Source organism: Carlito syrichta, unplaced genomic scaffold, assembly GCF_000164805.1.
Source record: "Carlito syrichta isolate Samal-C Ts95f unplaced genomic scaffold, Tarsius_syrichta-2.0.1 Scaffold301769, whole genome shotgun sequence".
Classification (NCBI taxonomy): Eukaryota; Metazoa; Chordata; class Mammalia; order Primates; family Tarsiidae; genus Carlito; species Carlito syrichta.
In genome coordinates, this window is record NW_007245865.1 from 36,131 (window position 1) to 57,805 (window position 21,675).

Below are 21,675 nucleotides of genomic sequence, written 5' to 3' on the forward strand. Positions count from 1 at the left end.
GGCTTTAGCATAATTGGTCCAGGGTTTGGCCTGGGCACTGGGATTTTTAAAAGCTCCCTAAGTGTTTATAATGTGCAGCCAAGGCTGCCCTGTTCACAGATCATTCTACCATTATTAACGAGACACTTCAGCTATCAGAGCCTCCTAGAGTTACCGGTATTATTCTCAGAGACCACAGCTGCTCAGAGTCCCCATGATTTCTTCAGTGCCACAGTGGCACCTTTGTAACGGGGCCGTTCAATGATTACATTGCTCACTCAGTAACAATCGAACGTCCTGTCAGGCAGCAGCTGGCACAAGGTGAGGCTTGAGGCTCTTTCAAATTTGGAGATTCTACAACTCCAGCTCCCAAAGGAAAGGCAGCCACCTCCTTGTTCCTAAACGTTTTTCTGCCACACTGTGGATGTCAAGGAATAGACACCCAAGGGTTTACAGGAGGTGAGGAAACAGTATCTCAGAGGACATTGTACTCACAGGTGTTGCAGCTGGGGCAGTTTAAACATCTTGGGTGGGATAGCTGAGATTCGATTCCTGTTCAGTTTCAGTACCAGGAGGGTGTTGGCCAAGTTGTCAAAAAACCCAGGATCCATCGAGGTGACCCGGTTGCTACTGATGTACCTGTTGAAAATGTAAAGATGAGCTTCTCTTTCTGATTTCTTTGGAAGTTTAAAGTGTGTGCCATTTCTGTATTATAAAGAATCTCCAGAGAACCCAATCATCAATGGACACCCAAAATAGTTACTATTTCGATCCTTGTGGACAAATGCCGATTAAGATTCATACATATTGCTAGGGAGTGATTACATTATCTGAGTTGGAGTCTAACTCTGACACCTAAGCTGGAGGGTAATGGCACACTCACGGCCACTGCAGCCTCGACCTGCTAGGTTCAGGTGATCCTTCTGCCTCAGTCTTCCAAGGAGCTGGAACTACAGGCGTACACTACCACACCTGGCTAATTTTACTGATCCAATTTTTATGAAATTTACTATTAATAAAACACAGCAGGCAACCCCCTCAGGTCCCCTTCCACTGTGGAAGCTTTTCTGTTCTCTTAATAAATTCTGCTTATACACACATACACACACACACACACACACACACACACAACCAAAAAAAAAAAAAAGCAATGGCTTTAATTTTGATTGTTTCTTAAAAAGGAGCATTTTTCATGCCATATAGGTTTTCTAGCAGTCAAAGAATGTCTAATTTTTTGTAATCTAAAAGTGTAAGTAGAAAATAAAGATCGTGGCTATTCACGCTTACAGCAAATTTCAAGTCAATCAATTACATTTCTGATCCATCAGGAGTAAAACAGGCAGTAAAACAGGAGATTGTTATATCTTAACTTTTTTTATGATCACTTAATATTTTCATTACAGATGAAAATTTTTGTTAAAGAAAACTTCACTTACAGATATTTGAGATGGAGGACTGGGAATGCAGTTTTAAGCTCTAAAATATTGTTACTGCTCAAGTCCAAAGTTTCAAGAGATTGAAATTCTTTCAGATGCTCGGGTAATATTTCAACAATCCTATTTCCAGCCCTGTAATTATAAGATTTCACAGATAACAGGGTTAATGGTACAACAATCTAAAAGGAAAAAAATATTTTCTGTTCCTAACTGGTTCTTAGGAAACTTGGAAAACTGACTCACCAGTATAATACTTTTAAAAGTGATACAGTCATACCATGGCCACTTGAATTTACTCATTAAGTCATCAGTCATAATATTAGAATGTGTGAAAAAAGATGCTTAAATAAATCTGCATTGTTAAAGTTGGGGCAGCTTTAACTGCTGCACTTCAAGACAACTGTTTGCTTTTTCTTTATGCTATTCTGCTTAATAATTCTTTTTTCTTTTCACTTTATAAAATGGCATATGAAATACCTAGCACCTTGGCATACCAGGCACTGAGGACTTAATTCCCTATTCCTTCTTCTTGATTCCTAATCTATTTCTAATTCTTCTCTTGAAAAGTACCCACATTTCAGGTGCCAATGAACTTAAAATACTCTTCGGGTTTTGTTTTTTTAGAGGGATCCCATTTTCTTTAAGAAATAGGACGTTTCAGTGCATTGCCATAGTCTTCAATATCAGCGAGTAGGCTCCAGGGCTTTCTATATTATCAAAGTATTACATAAGAGCACACCAGTCTAAATAATCTCTGGGTGTAATCAGATTGAAACATGTTTTGACGTTAATAGTCTTCAACACCAGGCTGTCATGCCCAGTATGGCAACCACTAGCCACACGAGGCTCTTTAAATTTAAATAAATTCATATTAAATATTAAAATTAGTTCCTTGATCACAGTAGCCACACTTCAAGTGTTCAATGGCTATACATGCCTGGTAGGTATCCAACAGTACAGCATAAACATAGAACGTTTCTACCACTGTCAAAAGTTCTACTGGAACTGGAATTATACTGGACAGCAAACGAAAAGAAAAACAAACAAACAAAAACAGGAAAAGAAAAAGAGACCTTGTCAAAACTCTTAAAAGATCATCGATGCAACAGCTCTCAAGGGGAAATTCTGCATAAAACAACAATTTTGTTAGAAGACACACATCAAATGGATGTGTAAGCCATTTTCATTGTCACATTAGATCAGGTAGTTTGGTCTTTTTGTTTAGACTATCCTTTGGCAAGGAAAAATTACATGTCAAGGTAGAAAGCCTACCTACAGATCGTCTTCTCTTTTCAACCCAAGGAACAAATAGAATGCTCTCAGCAGAAAAATGTATCTTACACAAGTCACATAGGGATATTGCTAGACCCAGTCTGTAGTTACTCTTCACTTAAGAAGAAAACTTAGATAATGCATGTCAGATGTTCACTTTCTTCTTACCAATAATTGGATGTCTATAGTGTTTTGAATGTATTCAGCTCTTTTGCATGATTACAACTGACAGGTCCGCCACTATCTCAGAAGGTTCCTGAGCTGGGTGGACCTTCTGCGTATTTTCACAAGCTCCTATGCTGTGCGCTGACACAGCACTTACGCCATGGGTCTTCCTTGCCACACGGTGGGCATCTTAGAAGCAGGGCTAGATCTCTGTCTCTTTGGTTTGAACTGTGTATGACATATGACCACAGTGGGCACCTCCTAGGTCCAAGCCCTCTGCTGAGCACTGTTCATATACTATGCCACTTAATCGTAATCATAATACAATTCCTCTGATACAGATATTAGGAATAAAATTAGGGCCAACAAGTCCAAGCATTCCTGAGCCACCTCACAGAGTAAGAACGGACTGGTCCCAAAGCAATCTCTTGAGGCTTGTTTCATGGAAGACAGAGTGCCAAAGATATTTTGGCGATTTGTTTCTTACCCCGAGATGTCCTTCCAGAAAGGTCTGCGCCTTCCCACCCTGATAAAATGCTGGGTTTCTGCTTTCAAACAGAAGTGGGAATCCCCCTTGGCTCTCTGAGCCACCATCATTATGCCAAAACCAAGAATGCCCCTCCTGGATCGATCTGTGCTGTCCCCTAAACCCTACCCTCCAGCCCCCACACAGGGTGTACATGTGTTCAGCATCCACCAGGATGAAAGCACAACTTCCTGAACTCATGCATGCAAATATCACGTGCTGCTTTCTCCACAAGAAAGAACAGTCAGAGGAGAAAAAGGGTTATACATTTTTATATGTAAATAACAACAAACTGGCAAAACTCCTCAAAATGTTGTTAAAACCCCTCCCGGGCAACCCCCTGGGGTCCCCTTCCCACAGTGGGAGCTTTTCTATCCTCTCAATAAATCCTGCCTTTAAAAAAAAAGACCCCCCCCAGGCTATTTTTAAGGACTGTGGGGGAGATTGTCCTTTGCAACCTTTAAACTCCAAGTCATCAGAGAATCTAACCCTACTTTTAAAAGGAAGCCTATACAAAGTAACAGGCATAGACAGTGCACATCCTCAAAGCCCAATTGGTGGTCATAGTAAAGGTTAAAACAAAACAAAACAAAAAATAGACTAGCAGTCCAAAGTACAAGTCCCGAATACCAAGCCCCTCCAATTCCCACAAACTCTACAGACTTTTGTTTAGAGTCAAGTCAGCTGTGACCTCTGATTCTGACCATGTCTCACATCTGGATTCGCCAGGGTAGGAACGCCTTGATCTATCTGTGAGGTACAGGGTAATGCGAGTGAGACAATTAGTCAATTTCTAGGTCCCGGAGATGGATTCTGCTTAAGAGACAAGCCAGAGGGCCTTGGGGTCAGGGTGTGTGGGTTAAATAAGCCCATGCTTCGGGGGACACACATTTTCTCTTAAACACAGAAGCCAAATGTTTGCCTTACCAGGATGTCCTCCCACAAACACCGGAGTCACCCTGGAGTGCCCCTCCCTCCATCCCCCTCCTCAGGCCCTAGCCACTAGCTCGCTTCCAACTCCCCATCTGGTTTTGGTCCCCAGGCTGTCTGAGGCAAGTCCAGCTACACTTACTTATATTTAACAACAGCAAAAAGAACACACTTGGCTGGTGATTTCTGCAGTAAATGGAGCAAATTAGTTTTCAGGGGGGTGGGGAGGAGAGGGAGACCCACAGGTGTCTATTACGTTGGTCAAACAAGGCTACAAGTTAGATAACAGACCATACAATCTTTGGTTTATATATTCATTTGTTTATAAGGTAATTATGAACAAGGCATTAAAACTGCCAATTACTTGAGTGACGAATAAAATTTTCCTTGCAATAAAAGTTCACTCCAGCCAAAGCCAGCAATTTCCTGAGCTGCACACCTCCTAAATTGCAGTGTGAAAGTGCCCAGTTATAGATGGAGCATGCACACTGCCGTCTTTGTCAGCACTGCTTCCCAGCACAAAAATCCCTCACAACTGCCAGAATAATAGTTCCTGTATCACAAAAATTTAAATCTGTCCTAATGGAACTGAATTAAATCCAAATACCCATTTCTTATGAGCTCTCAGACTCACTGGCAAATAACCACCTGACATGTCCCTGTTTCAAACAAAACAGCCAAAACAAAAAAACTTGCTTTCTATCGTGAGAGAGAGGTTTAATAAAAGGAGACAATGACCTTAAAAAAAAAAAAAAAATTACACTGAAACATCTTATGTTTCATCTGAAACCCTCAACATAAACGTATTCCACAGAGTGGGTCACAGCCAGCCACTTCTACAAGACAAAGATTCAACTCAACTCTGGCTTTATTTTTTTCTCCAAGTATGAATACACAATAAAATCGATCAACACACGTAAAAAACACTGCAGTTAACTAATATTTTTCTGGCAGAAAATGTGCAATGCTTGTTCAAAAAAGAGAATGGTGACTCAATTTTTTCGTTATTTAATATGGAAATGCCATCTTGCCATTGTTCCACGATCATAATTCGGTACTGTAAGTACTGGAAGGTGTTTCAGCCTCCTGCGAACCCATGTGAGAGACCAGGGATATTTTGGTCTTCTGTGCTTGTTGATAGTACAGGGAGTTCCATGGTCAAATCATCGCTGAAGTGAAGCATAATTAGTCCCTTGTGGACACGCAGACCCAGAGGCTCGGTTGGTCAGGAACGCAGAGGGTTCCCTCAAGGCTTCCAAGAGGCCACAGGAAAAACAGGAGTCCCAGGTATTTTAGCCATGGCTCTCCTGGTCCAACAGTAATGGTTGCCAATCACACTTTGCCAAATACCTTTAAAATGCAGAGGCAAACATGGCCTGCTCGTCTTGTCTGATGGGATTTAACTCTGAGTGCTGGAGACCTAGCCATGAACCAGACGGATGCAGCCCTTGACTTCCTAGAGCTTGAAGTCTAGTAAAGAGAACCGCAGGCCATCAGGAGAGGTCAGTAGCGTGGTAAGGGCTGTGATCAGGAAGGAAGAGTGGGCCAAGGCGTGAAATGGACAGACTCCTGGGGAGTTAGTCGGGGGAGTGTTGGCGTCGGGAGTCAGCCCATTTTTTCAGGGGAGGGGAAGGAACAAGGACCGGCTCTACGGAGACCTGAGGGATGAGGAGAGATCTAGGCAGAGGGAAAGGAGGCGAGGGTGCCAAGCAGAAGCCCAGACCTGCATCAAGACTCCTTTGAGAACAGCATATGGGTGGAGGCCAGAAGAGGAAGTTCGAGGATGAGGCAGCTGGGAGGAGATGAGAAGTCAAGAGAGGGCCTGAAGACCTCATGGGGATTTGGCCTTTATCTCAAGATCTGTGGGGAGGGGACCAGGGACATCAAATGGCGGGGTGAAAATACCACACAAGTATTTTGGAACAGCTGCTTCCCAAAGACTCGGAGGGGCAGGCAAGACCAAATGCAGGGGGTCCCATGAGGAGGACCCAGGTCCATACTCAGGACTGATGGTGGTTTGAGGACAATCGGCCACCTCAGCGCCCACCTTGGGGGTGAAGCACCTCTTCCTCTGGTTTCTAGAGCCCAGATTGGGCTTTCCCTCTCTAGAGAGACAGGCTCAGGTTTCCAGGTGTGCAGCCTCTGGCCACAAGGACCCAGTTCAGCTCCATGGAGTTCCCTGCGACCATGATGTTTTGTGTTTCTGATATGGGTGGCCCTCTCAGGCATGAGGTGCAGACGAGGGTCCCTCGTGGCTCAGGTGTGAGAAGCTACTGCCCAGAAAAGCCCAATCACCGGCATTTTAACACGTCTGTCACCAGGAAAATGGATACATGTGTGATGATCCCGTATAAGACTCGTGCTCGTCTGTTCTGACACTCTGAACACCTGTCCTGGGTGTGAACCTGGACTGTTTATGACAGTAAAATAAAATGGATGAGGTTAGTGACATGGCCACTTGGAGTGATGATGACTGGTTCTACTCTTTGACCCACTGTGGTATCCAGAAAGCCTAAGTGTCTCAAAAGAAGCTTCATGCCCTCTTAAGTGGATCTAAATGGTGTTAGTTTATTTCCAGAGTCTGAAAGAACCAGAGAGTGGAAGATTCTTTGTTAGGGAGGAACCAGAATATCAGGTTTTCTCCCCCTGGAATTCCTGAGCCAATCCAAGTGTAGCTTCCTGATGAATAAGAAATGGTTTCAGCTCTCTCTTACCTACTGCACAAGATGACAGGCAGCTTATGGCCTCGCAGCTGTGATGTGTAAGGACGTGCAATTTAGAGAAGGCATCAGCGTGAGGCACTTTCCCTTTGGAAAGCACACGTGTGCTGCAACTTAATGGGAAACCATTTCTACCTGGTTGCAATGCCGTCTTTTCTAGAATGCATCACTCTAACCATATCCCTTAAGTCCAATTCCATTACTGCAACTAACAAATTGCTGGACCTGTGGTCATTCCACACAAACAACCATCGAGCAAGCAGATGAAAGGTATTGACTAATATGGTCAGCCCAGTCCCAAGGAAACACCAATTTCTATATATAACTTGCAAACAACTAGCTTAGCACCATTTATAAAGGAACTACACGTTGATAAGGAAAACACTACATTTCGTAAACACATTCAAGGTCACTTATATTCCCAACAATAACGCTCACCCTCTTCCAAAAAGCTTCCTTAAAAACTACCTTGGCTGGAATAACGAACGCCCCATAATATCAGGCTTCTTTTAACAGAGAGATTTGGCAAGAAAAGAACCTCTCCCCACAGATAAAAATAAACTGCCTCTGCTCATCTCTTTTCCAAAAAGATAATTAAGAAGTTTCATTAAAAGAACACATGTTTAGACTGGCCCCCAGGGACTGCAGCTTCAAAGAATAAAGTCAACTGGGGAGACTTCTGCAGGGAGGCAGGTTCTTGATTAAGAATGAATGACAGGCCAGATGCAGTGACTCAAGCCTATTATCCCAGCACTTTGGGAGGCCGAGGCGAGAGGATTGCCTACACTCAGGGGTTCGAGACCAGCCTGGGCAACTTGGTGAGACCTCATCTCTACAATAAATAAAAAATAATAATAATAAGTTAGGCATGGTGGTTTGCGCCTTTAGTTACAGCTACTTGGAAGGCTGAGGCAGAAGGATCGCCTGAGCCTAGCAGGTCGAGGCTGCAGTGGCCGTGAGCGTGTCACTGCACTCCAGTTCCAGCCTGGGCAACAGAGTGAGACTCGGACTCAAAAAAAAAAAAAAAAGAATGAATGCTACTAACCAGCAAATGAGCCGTGGTGGAATAGAGTCCATATTTTCAGCTCAAAGCCAGGTCAACATCAAATTTAATTATCTTTGGATCACCCACATGATATAGTTGACCACAGTATTTTGATACAGAGGTCCTACAATAATCAGGACCTTACTCACGACACATGTTAAAAATGAAAAAAGAAATAAGAGCCAGGAGTGCTAGTGTGTGCTTATAATCCCAGTTACGCAGGAAGTTGAGGCAAGAGGTTCACTTGAGGCTAGGAGTTCAGGTCCAGCCTCAGCAACAAAGCAAGACTCTTTTTTAAAGATCTCTTTTAAAAAAAGGAAAAAGAACTAGGCTCGGTGGCTCAGCCTGTAATCCCACGCTTTGGGAGGCTGAGGTGAGTGAATTGCCTGAGCACCATGGGTTTGAGACCCGCCTGGGCAACTTGGCGAGACCTCATCTCTTCAAAAAATAAAAAAAAATTAGCCGGGTGTGGTAGCGCGCGCCTGTAGTTCCAGCTACTTGGAAGGCTAAGGCGGAAGGATCGCCGGAGCCCAGTACATCAAGGCTGCAATGGCTGGGAGCGTGCCACTGCACTCTGGGCGACAGAGTGAGATTCCAACTCAAAAAAAAAAAAAAAAAAAAAAAGGGTTATAAGACCACTCACACCCCAAACAAAACAATCCCTCTTTGTTCTCCAAGTGCAAATGCAATCAAGTCCTTTCTGTAAACAGAAATTTAAAAGCAATTCCTAGACAATACCGAATAATAAAGACATTTACCAAAAAAACTTATTTTCATCTGAAATAATTTACGTACAATCAAAAGAACTCTACTTTGACCTAGTAGAGTTTAAAAAATTTTCCCAGTTCTCTTTTGAGGCAGGGGCCTTCCTGGTCATTTTCATGTCAGACCACTGGTCTGGTTAAGCTGTGAGTTCAAGTCTCCCACTAGCTTGTGCTTTACTTGTGAGTGGAGAGAACCTCTAATGAGTTCATCTTTGGTTCCCCAGAACTTGTGATTACAGGAATGGGCTCGAGATCCAGAAGTGAACAAACCATCAGGATCAGTCAGTCCAGCAACGCTAGATCAGCTTTAAAGGGTGCCATAAGGAGGCATCCAAGCTGTGGTTCAAGACACACAGGCAAGTCGGACAACAGTATGCCCTTTCAGCTGCTGGCCAGAAAAACAGACACACAACTATGACCACCTACGGGGATCAGCCTGCTGAAAGATCATCTTGACACAATAACTCAAACTACAGTTCTCCAGAGAGGAGATGTCGATTCCATTCCCGGGTCCGAGTTTCGACTCCCCTACACTTTTGTGAATGTTGGTTTCTCACCTGTAAAGGGACAGAAATGGAAGAAAACCTCTGCCTAGCTCCACCAAGTCATGACTCTTGTGACATTGCAAATGGCCAGACTGCTATAGAGGTGCCACAGGACAGTGTTATGTACAAACTGTAGCCCCCACAGACCCTCTTCTCCCGCTGGGGGTTTCCCCATCTCTTTCCTCTGCTGGGTCCCACGGCTGCAGGCCCACTCTTCCCCTTTCTTGGTTTCTTACTTGCTTGTTTTCCTGGGCCACACACATCTCCCGTTAGCTTTTCAAGAAACCATGCCTAAAGGGTGCTTTTTGTTCCTTCTTAGAAACATTTTAATAGGATTGACACAGTCTGGGTGTGTAAAGTTTAGATTATTCATCATTCTCCCTTAGGATTTTGAAGACACTGCACGGATGTCAGCTTGGCCTGCATGATGCTACCCTGTTGCTTCTCAAACTTTAGCACACATTCAAAGAGGGGGTCTTTTTTTTTTTTTTTGAGTTGAAGTCTCACTCTGTCGCCCAGGCTGAGTGCTGTGGCACACTCACAGCCACCTCAGCATCAACCTGCTGGGATCCGGTGGTGATCCTTCCGCCCCAGCGTTCTACATAACCAGGACTACAGGTGAGCACTACCACACCCGGCTAATTTTTTGATTTACTATAGAGACAAGGTCTCACCACGTTGCCCGGATTAGTCTTGAACCCACAGGCTCAGGTGGTCCTCTTACCTCAGCCTCCCAAAGTGCTGGGGTGACAGGCTTGAGTCACCGCACCCAGCCTTGGGGGTGTCTTGAAGCACAGTTTATTGTATCTCACACCTCCAGGGCTCATTTCTGGGTGTGTGTGGGGGGGACCTGAGAACCTGTATTTTTACCACAATCCCAGGTGCAGCTGCTGCTACTTCTTGGAGCATGGCTGGAAACCCTGTTAGCCCTCACAGGCGACCTGTTCATGTGTCTCTCCCTCCCCTCAGAGCTTTTCTGACTCCCTGGTATTTTGACATCAAGCACACTGATGTACCTTACCTACCTAGGTCTTTTGTCTTCTTTCATTGTGAAGGTGTTTTGTTTTTTGTTTTTAGTCTTTGACAATTTCCTCCCTTCCATTTCCGCAGACATCTCTTTGTGGAATTCCAATTCGACAGGCATTGGACTTCCTGGCTAATGTTTTTTTCTTACTCTCCTGTTTTCCATACCTTTGTCTTCTGGTTTTTCTTTCTCACAATACTTCTATGACATGTTTACATGTCTTTTACTGTATTTTTTACTTCTTTTGTGAGTGTTTTATCATTTTTTTCACCATCTTGTTCTGGTTTAGTGAACATAGCAGTTTCTCTTTTCTCTCCAAAGCTGCTAGGTTTGTTACAAAGTTCCTTTCTCCTTCCATTGTCTTCGATTCCCTTTTTCCACGTGCTTCAGACTCTGGCTTTATTGGTAGAAACTTCTTCAAAAGCCTGGCGATCACAGGCTATTCATTGGTATTTCATAAAAAGCAACACTAAGAGCTTACACCAAAGGTGTGTGTGTAGTTTGGGCTTAAGGAATGGTGAGGCCCAACACAGGTGGCCAGCTGCAGGTCAGTTTCTGTGGCTCTTATCTCTCAAACCCTCCAATCTCCAGTCTCGTTGAAAGAAATTGGCTATTACCACCTGGGAAGACTGGGGTGGGGGTGTCACCTTCAGTATTCAGATTTGACTTAATTTCCCTGACCTCAGAAGATGTTGCCCTCAATGCCCACCCCTTGCACAGCTGCGCCTGTGCCACTTTCTGTTTAAGCTCAACCAAGGTTCCACAGTATGCGCGTGCCCACATGCACAAGCTGACTTTCTTTTTTTTCTTTGGAGCGGGAATCTCACTCTGTCGCCCAGACTGGAGTGCAGTGTCACGCTCCCAGCCACCGCAGCCTCAACCTGCTGGGCTCCGGTGAGCCTTCCGCCTCAGCCTTCCAAGTAGCTGGAACTACAGGCGTGTGCTACCACGCCCGGCTAGTTTTTTATTTATTGTAGAGACAAGAGGTCTCACCAAGTTGCCCAGGTGGGTCTCAAACCCGCGAGCTCAGGCAATCCACTCGTCTCGGCCTCCCAAAGTGCTGAGATTGCAGGCTGAGCACCGAGCCCATCCTAAACTGATTTTTGTAGAAGCAACTTCACTTTCTCCCTCTATAAAGTCAGTGACAATGTATCCATTTGTTTGTGCAATTTGTATGGCATCTTGCTTTTGGACCATATCCTTTCTTCATGTTCTCTGTTTTCTCTTTCTTCCTTTAATGTGCACTTTAAAAAAATTTTACTTGCTTTTTAAAATTTTTCTATTTTGAAGATATGGGGTACAATTCAGGGTTAGGTACACAAATGTTCACTATGCAGATCCCCTTGTTGATGAGGTGTTACCCCCTGCCCCTGGCAGTTTCCCACTATCAATCCCTGTCTTAAAGTATTATGATAATTGCTCAAGATACACTTATGAGTGTGACCACGTAGTACTCAGTTCTTTGTTTCTGTGATAGATAGCACAGTATTATAGACTCTAAGTGCATCCAAGTTGCTGTTGAGTTCATAATTTGTACCCTTCTTTATGGCTGCATAATATTCCATCGTGTATATGTACCACATCTTTTTTATCCAGTCCGCTTTTGATGGGCCGCATGGTTGGTTCCATGGTTTTGCTATTGTGAATAATGCTACAATAAACATACGTGTGCAGGCATCTTTTTCATAGAGTGATTTGAGTCCCTCTGGGTATATCCCCAGTAGGAGGATTGTGGGGTCAATTTTTAGATCTTTTAGGAATCGCCAAACTGTTTCCCACAGAGGTTGTACTAGTTTATACTCCCACCAACAGAATGGCCAACATCAATAATTCAAATAACAACAGATGCTGGAAAGGATACGGGGAAAGGGGAACTAGTCCTTTACTTTCATTTTAAGGGCATTTTAGCAAAGAGCACAGTAAAACAAATGCACTCAGTTCACCATGCTTAATAGGAAGTCTTCAAGAGAAATTCGATCAATGAATAACACCAGCTTTTCTCTAAAAACCAAATTAAAATCTTCCTTCAAATAAGTTACCATATTTTTTTAACTGGAAAAGCATTTGCCTTAAATTTGTATATTTTAATAAAAAGTAGTCTATATAAATAATTTTCACTTATGACCATAGTAAAAACCTGAAAACACCACATCATTATTAGTATGATTCTGAACCCCAAATGAAGACAGGTATCCAATAGAGAATTAGCTCTGTATAAACACATCAGGATAAATTAATTTCACTTCATTTTCTGATAGGACCACACACCAATAAGCATAACAGACACAGACTATCTTGATTTCACCTGAGTATTTAACTTACCCTTGTGAATAAGACACAGAACATGTGACAGTGATAATCATAAGTACATGAGTTCACATCCCTTATTTTTACCCAAAGAATGGCACAGACCTTTAAGGAAGCTCCCAGTGGCTGCCACTGGGTCTGGCTGTGGCCCTGTGCTGCTAACATTTTGTATGAACATAGACAGAGATATGAATGGTCAAGTGCAAATGCCACAGAACTAAAAATATAACTCAACTGTTAGATAAATCGTGATCTCAAAACCTCTCAAAATGCTAAAATGATGATCTAGAAGATAACTGGGCTCAGAAAGGACACTTTTAAATTTTTTCTAGTTCTTTCTTTTTTTGGTAGCGATGGCATCTTATTATGTAGCCCAAGCTGGTTTCGAACTCCTGGCCTTAAGTAATCCTCCTGTCTCGGCCTCCCAAAGCGCTGAGAATATAGGCATGAACCACTGAGCCCGGTCAGTGCTTGGAATTTTTTTTAATGTTTTTTTGAATTGAAGTCTCACTCTGTCGCCCAGGCTGGAGTGCAGTGGCATGCTCACGGCCACCTCAGCATTGACCTGCTGGGCTCAGGCAATCCTTCCGCCTCTGCCTTCCAAGTAGCTGGAACTACAGGCGTGCACTATCACACCCAGCTGATTTTTTGATTTATTGTAGAGATGTCTTGCCAAGTTGCCCAGGCTGTTCTCGAATCCGTGGGCTCAGGCAATCCCCTCACCTTGGCCTCCCAAAGTGCTGGGATTACAGGATTGAGATACCACGCCCAGCCAATGCTTTGCATTTTTAACCAAACATTTTTACCAGGTTTGTTTGAAAGTTGCACTTATGACTTTCAAACAAACAGCAGAGTTTGGCATCGCATTATGAATTTAGAAACCATAAACTCAATATGATCCAATAACAGTACTTAAGATGCTATGACAATCTCCAACAACATTCATGTCCAGTGTTCTAGTCAAGAGACACAGTCCCATCCTATTCTGTATAAGTCAGACCACACCTCAAATATCCGGGGACTGTATATTTACACTGTCATGTCAGATAGTGTAAGGGAAGGACGTTAAGGCGTTAGGCCTGCAATGTCCAGTACAATAGCCACTGACTAAGAATGACCATTTACATGTAAATTAAAGAAAGTTAGGTCAGGCGTGGCAGCTCATGCCTGTTATCCCAGCACTCTGAATGATCGAAGCAGAATAATTGTTTAAAGCCCAGGAATTAGAAACCAGCCTAAGCAATATTGCAAGACCTCATCTTTACAAAAAATAATCAAAAATTAGCTAGGCATGGTGGCATGCATCTGTAGTCCCAGCTACTTGGGAGGCTTGCCTTGAGCCCAGGAGGTTGAGGCTGCAGTGAGATGTGATTGTGCCACTGCATTCAGCCTGGGTGAGAGTAAGACACTGACTCAAAAAATATAAAAGTTAAGAAAAAAAAAATATATATATATGTATATATCTCCAACTATTTATAATTCCTTTCACCTTTTCTTTGATGCTTACATGGGAACTTGGTTGAGGAAAGAAAGACAAGAAAGACTGAAAAATAAGAAAAAGAGATTTGAGTCTGGTTCCGGTGGCTCAGCCTGTAATCCCAGTGCTTTGGGAGGCTGAGGTGAGTGGATTGCCTGAGCCTGCAGGTTCAAGACCCACCTGGGCAACTTGGCAAGACCTCATCCCTACAATAAATCAAAAATTAGCTGGGCGTGGTAGCGCGCACCTGTAGTTCCAGCTACTTGGAAGGCTGAGGCGGAAGGATCGCCGGAGCCCAGCAGGTCGAGGTTGCGGTGGCCGGGAGCATGCCACTGCACTCCAGTCTGGATGACAGAGTGAGATTCCAACTCAAAAAAAAAAAAAAAGAGTAACAAAGATATCACTGAAAAATGTGATTACTTATATGATAAAGTATTTATACATTATACTAAAGCAGACAAAAATGTATGCTATAAAAGGTATATTTATAACATATATTACAAAAATCTGTAACATTATTATGTAATAGAGGAGATATAAAAATGTATTAGGAAGCCGGGCTCGGTGGCTCAGCCTGTAATCCCAGCACTTTGGGAGGCTGAGGTGAGTGGATTGCCTGAGCCCGCGGATTCGAGATCCACCTGGGCAACTTGGCAAGACCTCATCTCTACAATAAATAAAAAAACTAGCCGGGCGTGGTAGCGTGCGCCTGTAGTTCCAGCTACTTGAAAGGCTGAGGCGGAAGGATCGCTGGAGCCCAGCAGGTCGAGGCTGCGGTAGCTGCGGGTGGCCGCTGCACTCCAGTCTGGGTGACAGAGTGAGACTCCAACTCAAAAAAAAAAAAAAAGGTCTTAGGAGAAAACTAAGTCTAATTTAGAAGGAGTAGGGAGAAGGTGAGTGCTGTAGGCAGGGGGAGAAGCATTTGCAAAGGGATCTGGGGCAGGAACCACCTGGCACCTTCCTGGAACTGAGCAACATTCCAGAGACTGCTCCATGGACTAGGAGGACACAGATCATGCATGGCACTGTATGTCTTGAGAAAGATTTTCCTTTTTTTTTTTTGAGTTGAAGTCTCACTCTGTCACCCAGGCTGGAGTGCAGTGGCATGCTCACGGCCATTGCAGCCTCAACCTGCTGGGCTCAGGCGATCCGTCCACCTCAGCCTTCCAAGTAGTTGGAATTACTGGTGTGCGCTATTACACCCAGCTTATTTTTTTATTTATAGTAGAGACAAGGTCTCACCAAGTTGCCCAGGTTGGTCTTGAACCTTTAAGCTTAGGCAATACTTTCGCCTCGGTCTCCCAAAGTGCTGGGATTACAGGCTTGAACCACCGCGCCCAGCCGGATTTTGCTCTTGATCAAACAGCAGTGAGAAACCACTGAAGGGTTTAAAGAGCCATGAAACGATCACCCATTTATGTTTCAAATAGCCCTTCTAAATCGAGAATTTAAAAACCCAGCAAGCTTGTATTCTGGGGACCAGTTTATGACAAAATGTGAAGATAAACTTATAGAGTGTTTGTCACAAATACAGTTCTGTGTACCATCAGGTCTCTTTTATTTGCAAGTCCTGTAGAAACATTTTAAAATTCAATAAAAGAATATAACTTTTCATATTAAGACGTGGATGTGTTTATTTTACAAGACTCGAACCTCATGAACTGATCTCCATTAAACACAAAAATATCCAGCTTGTACGTATGGGTGTAGGTTGCAGCCCCTGCCGTGGTTTTAATACAGAGGGTGCCAAAAAAAAATGTATACACACTTTAAGGAAAAAACTGCATTAAAATTGCAATACTTGCCGGGCTCGGTGGCTCCACCTGTAATCCGTGCCTTTGGGAGGCTGAGGTGAGTGGATTGCCTGAACCCGCGGGTTCGAGACCCACCCAGGCAACTTGGCGAGACCTTATCGCTACAATAAATCAAAAAATCAGCCGGGCAGGGTAGCGAGCGCCTGTAGTTCCAGCTACTTGGAAGGCTGAGGCGGAAGGATCACCGGAGCCCAGCAGGTCGAGGCTGCGGTGGCCAGGAGCGGCCACTGCACTTCAGTCTGGGCGACAGAGTGAGACTTCAACTCAAAAAAAAAAAATTATAAAATAAAATAAAATAAAATTGCAGTACTCAATATATACCGATAACGAAAGACGAATACAAGTTACTTGCGACTTCTGCAATGACAAGAGGTGCTCAAAGTGGTTACCATCGGCATCCAGACACTTCTGATGATGGCGAAGGTCGGCAGGACTTGTTGCTGTGTGAGGCCTCCCGGATCTTTCCTTGTGCACATCACACGCAGTACCATGCGTCTCAAACGTATCACGAAGGCGTGCAATTGTCAGGCATGTTGGAGGTTCTGTTGCACACTCATGCTTCCATTGTCATGGTACTTCTATTACATTTTCAAATTTCAAATATCACTTCAGAACAGACTTGGGCTCCTCAAGCAACAAGAATGCTTCCATCTTTTTTTTTTTTTACTTGTCCTGCCTGCTGCATGATGACGCTAGCATTCAGATTAACACCATCTTTGGAGTCAATGCCATACTACACATGGCTACTGTAATTCAACTTTGAAAAGTAATAAATACATAGATGATATCACCTAAAATGTGTGTACATTTACTTTGGCACCCCCGTTATTTGTCCCCACCAAAACTCATGTTGAAGTTTGATCCCCGATGAGGCAGTATTGAGAGGTGGGGCTTTAAGAGGTGACTGGTTCATGAGGGCTCTGCGCTGATGAATGGACGAGTCCATTCACGGATTATGGATTAGTGGGTTATCATGAGAATCAAGACTGTGGTTTAAAAGAGGAAGAGAGACCTGAGCTAGCATGCTCAGCCCCTCCCCCCCCTTTTAGATGGGAAAATATAGTTTATTTAGAAAGTAAATTAGAGAGAGAAAGAGGAGATTCACCTCCCTAGGGTAGGAGAGGGGGCCAAAGCTTAGGAAGCAAGGCGGCAGCCATAGCTCAATGAGCACATGGCCACACCAGAGCTTAGTAAAGCAATGGCCTCGCCCCCTTGCCATATGATGCCCTGCACCACCTCAGGACTCCCTAGAGTCCCCACCGGCAAGAAGTCCCTTACCAGATGCGGTTCATCAACTTTGGACTTCTCAGCCTCCACAACTGTAAAAAATTCCATTTCCTTATAACATAAAAGAATATATAGGTATTCAGTATAGGTTTCAGCTATTCTGATATAAGCAATAGAAAGCAGACACCCTCTAATACAATGTTCTGTACATGGGAAGAAGACAATCGCCTGGTCATCTGTATCGGGGCAGCCTATGCTTCGAAATGAATTTTGCAGTGAAGGTGGTCAGATTCCATGGGTGCTTCTATACCCAGCTGCAAATAAGGCTGCGATATGGTTTGTGCACATTTAATGAAAACAAAACTCTCCAATTCCCCCAGAAACTCAAGTTCGAATTTTGGCTAAAGTTAAGAACCTCAATTTCCTTAATTTGCATGAGAAACAGCTGACCACTTTTCAAATATTGAATTATAAAGGTTTTGTTTATTAAAAAAAAAAAGTTAACAACTATTTGAGCTTTACCACACACATAGTTACTCTGATAGGTCACTGCTTGAACACATATAGAATGTTTGTCTTTCCCCAGATGCAGCCTTACCTCGGAACTGTGAACCGACTGAAATACCAATATTATTTTTAAAATCATGAGTTTGATGCATATTTAAACAAACTCTGTGCCAGGCAACCAAGCAACTGTTTCTTGAATCCGTGTCTCCCAAACAGATTTTTAGAACAGTATGATTTTTTGGAATAAATTGAGAAATGTACGCTTATCAATGAAATTCTCACTTAATAGGGTGTTGGGTTCAGTATATAAACAACAGAATATTGCAAATCTGATTTATGGTCACTAGTTTAACTCTACCCACTCGTTATCCAGTAGTCAATGCTCCTATGACACACACCCCATGGTCAATTTCCAATTTCTCTTTGGGAAAAAACAGGACATGGTCCTAACACACAGCAGGGTTCAGAACATGGAACAGCTCCAGGAGTCTACGGATTAGTAGGCATTTTGCAAATCAAAATTGTTCATTATCAAAGCCACATTTCTGTTTTTGAGTCAGGTTCTCTGTCACCTAGGCTGGACTGCAGTGGTGCGATCACGGCTCACCGCAGCCTCAGCCTCCTGGGCTCAGGCAATCCTCCTGCCTCAGCCTCCCAAGTTGCTGGGACTTACAGGTGCATGCCACTCGGCCAGGATTATTTTTTAAATTTTTTTCAGAGACAAGATCTCGCTATATTGCCTAGGCTGGTCTTGTTCTCCTGTCTCGGCCCCCCAAAATGTTGTGATTGCAGGCATGAGCCACTGCACCTGGCCAAAGCTGCGTTTATTTGTTTTTGTGACACTTGACTTTGAAAATAAACACAGTTTAATGACTATCTAAAAAAAAGATAAAAGCAGATTTTGTACTTAACTGAAATGTCGTCATTCCCCTGCTTTAAAAAAAAAGTCGTCAATGATCTCCCCCCGCAAAATCTGCAAACCAACTAAGCATGGAAGAAGCTTCCAGAGCTGATCCCTATCAGCTCAACCAAGCTTTCTTCCTTCTCTACGTCACTTATCCTCACATTCCACACATCCTGAAGCCTATGAGCTGGCACAGGCCACAGCACACGCTGCCATCCTGGGCACAACCCCCTTGGTGTAACGTCTCTCCTGTCCTCCCCTCCTTTTCAGAGCCCCTTGAGAACAGAGCCCAAGCTCTGCCTTCCTTTGTTCCCTAGCACTCAACATATCATCGGTGCTGTTGTTGGGCATTTTAAACAGCTTGAGAGTCACGTTACAGACACACAGGCCCTCAGTTATTAATTATGACTGAGTACTCACCGATTTTTTGGAACCACTGGAAGAGGGTGAAAGTTTTCCTGAAAGTGCTTTCTCCCTCCCTTGTCTCACGTCTCATGCTGCCAGGATAGTGTTTCTAAATCCCACCGCCCTTCTGTGACCCTCCCATCCAAGAATCCACTTTGGCCCACTGCCTGGAGTCCTGCTTTTCTTTCAAGCCCACCATGACTTCAACAGCAGCATGGGCTGGGGCTCACACCATTCAGGGTCCTTTCACGTGCATTGGATCCTTTCCTGGAGAGCTGAGCAGCCATCTTAGACTGTTTTTACGGATCAACAAAGAAGAAGCGCTAGTTATGCTGGCCTAAGGTCAGACAGGTCAGCAGTGTGAGACAAGACAAACACCCGAGTGCCCAACTTTCAGCACAGGTCTGTTTCCTCTTGCCCAAGGGCCCCTGATCTCTTCCCGTCTGCTCAGACTCTTGGCTAGAGTACTCTGGGTGCCTGAGACTGTGGTGGGCTGCTGAGGGGACTGAGAGCTCAGTAAACCCGAGTCCTCCCCTGGAATGAGATGCGTGACAAAAGCCATGCTGTGCTTGCAGGAGCTTCTAAACCGAAAAAGAGAAAAATCACCATCCTTCTAGGAATTCTATGATAACTGGAGTTTGTGCCACAAGAACCATCAACACTCCCTACCCCCTGGCATTGCTCTCTGTAGGCAGAGATGGCACCAGACCCCGGGGGAAGGGCAGGACTGTCAAACTCCCCTGTATCCCCAGAGCATTTCAGGGAGGACACAGGATGGGATGGAAGCGTGTCCCATGGAGTTAGGTTCCAGGGCCAGCGGATGTGGGGAACCATGTCTCTTCAATACACCTTGAAGATCCCTGAGACACCAGCCATTCCGTTACGCATACATTCTCGCTCTCTCTCAATGAATCCAACATGGGCGGTTTTCCTTCAGTGCAGGAACAGACAGATCAGTTTCGGGGAAGAGGTGATTTGTCATTGTTTTGTATTTTGAATTTTTAATTCAGGGGCTGATGAGGCAGTTCACAAGCCGGAAGGGCTCAGGGGCTATGAAAAATCTGTATCTCTGAACACCAAAGTCACCCTCTGTGAGCTGAGCTATTCAAACTTAGAAAGGCAAATAAGAAAGGGGGCTTTTAATTCCCACCCCTATGGGGTATGTACTTACTGGCTAGAGTGGTGAGCTGAATCCCTGTGTTACTTAAATGACTCCTCTTCTTCCTTTTTTAATTATTATTATTGCTTTTGTCATAATTTATTATTATTATTTTACCTAGTGTGCATAGTTGCACACCAGTTAAGTAAAACATAGGTACGCTGTCACCACAGTCAATCATTAAACACTGGTTTGGACTAAGTGTATAGCAGATCTATCTGAATTATGCTAAGTGCATGTGGCTGTTCCACAAATATCTCTTAATTCATACATTAATTAAGCACTAACGGTATGCCACATACCTGCATTAAGTGCTGGGGAAAGAAGCGTCAGCCACAGAGGCCTCGAAATACAGCAGAGGAGAAACAAACAAACGAAATCATTTCATTGGTGTGTAACTGCCAGATCTATCAGGCAAGATGGGCCTGGACAGGGCAGATGGGCCTTCCTGGAGATGGCCCCCAGACACACCCTCGCCTTCAGGCCCTGAATCAAGCATCTGCCTCTCCCTGCATCTCCCTGTGAAACCATAAGGTCCCTCTAGGATCAAGTTCTTCCTACACTTTTTCCCTGCCTTATTTTTGTCTCCAGCACCTATCCCCTTCTGACCACATCTCTGATTTGTTTGTCTGTTTGTTTGGAGATGGAGTCTCACTCTGTCACCCAGGCTGGAGTGCAGTGGCACAACTACAGCTCACTGCAGGCTCAACCTCCTGGTCTCAGGCGACCGTTCTGCCTCAGCCTCCTGAGCAACTGGGACTATAGATGTGTGCCACCACACCTGGTCAATTTATTTTTGTAGAGAAAAGGTCTCGCTATGTTGCCTAGGCTGGTCCCAAACTCCTGAGCTCAAACGATCCTCCCACCTTGGCCTCCCAAAGTGTTGGTCATACAGGCATAAGCCACTGTACCCAGCCTCTTGTCTTTCTCCTTCTATGAGAAAGCCAGCTCTATGAAGGCAAGGATCTGTGTCTGTTTTGTTCACTGCTGAATCCTGACCCCAAAGCAGCATCCAGCACATACAAGGATTTGGTAATATGCCTTCCCTGACCACAATAAAGGACACCTACAATAGCTCTCTAATCCCTTATTCTCCTTTCTTTCCCTTCACAGCGTTTATCAGGAACTGCTGTCTTTTATTTTAAAGTACATTCACTTATTTATTTTTTTCTTGCCCCTCACTAAAAGAGAGGTGTCATAAGAGACAGTTTGGATAGACAGAGTGTCTCGCACCTCTAATCTCAGCACTTTGGGAGGTGGAGGAGACAGGATCGTTGAGGCCAAGGTTTAAGACAAACCTGGGCAACGAAATGAGACCCCCATCTCTACTTAGAAAACAAAGAGTTTGTCTGCTTTTTCACTGCCATATCCCCAGTACTTATAAGATAGCTTGGCACTCAGTAGGTAGTAAATTGTAGCCGGGCTCGGTGGCTCAGCCTGTAATCCCCCGCCTTTGGGAGGCTGAGGTG

At 44.1% G+C, this 21,675-nt stretch overlaps 1 protein-coding gene across 1 annotated transcript in view; it reads right to left on the reverse strand.

Moving 5' to 3' along the window:
* LRIG3 (leucine rich repeats and immunoglobulin like domains 3) overlaps positions 1-21,675 on the reverse strand; it is a 55,733-nt gene that overhangs the window by 23,159 nt on the left and 10,899 nt on the right. Inside the window, exons 4-5 of the mRNA XM_008055196.2 lie at positions 1,416-1,547; positions 475-618 (exon numbers count right to left, since the gene is read on the reverse strand). Of these exons, the coding sequence (XP_008053387.1) occupies positions 475-618; positions 1,416-1,547 (276 nt within the window). The remainder of the gene's footprint in view (positions 1-474; positions 619-1,415; positions 1,548-21,675) is intronic.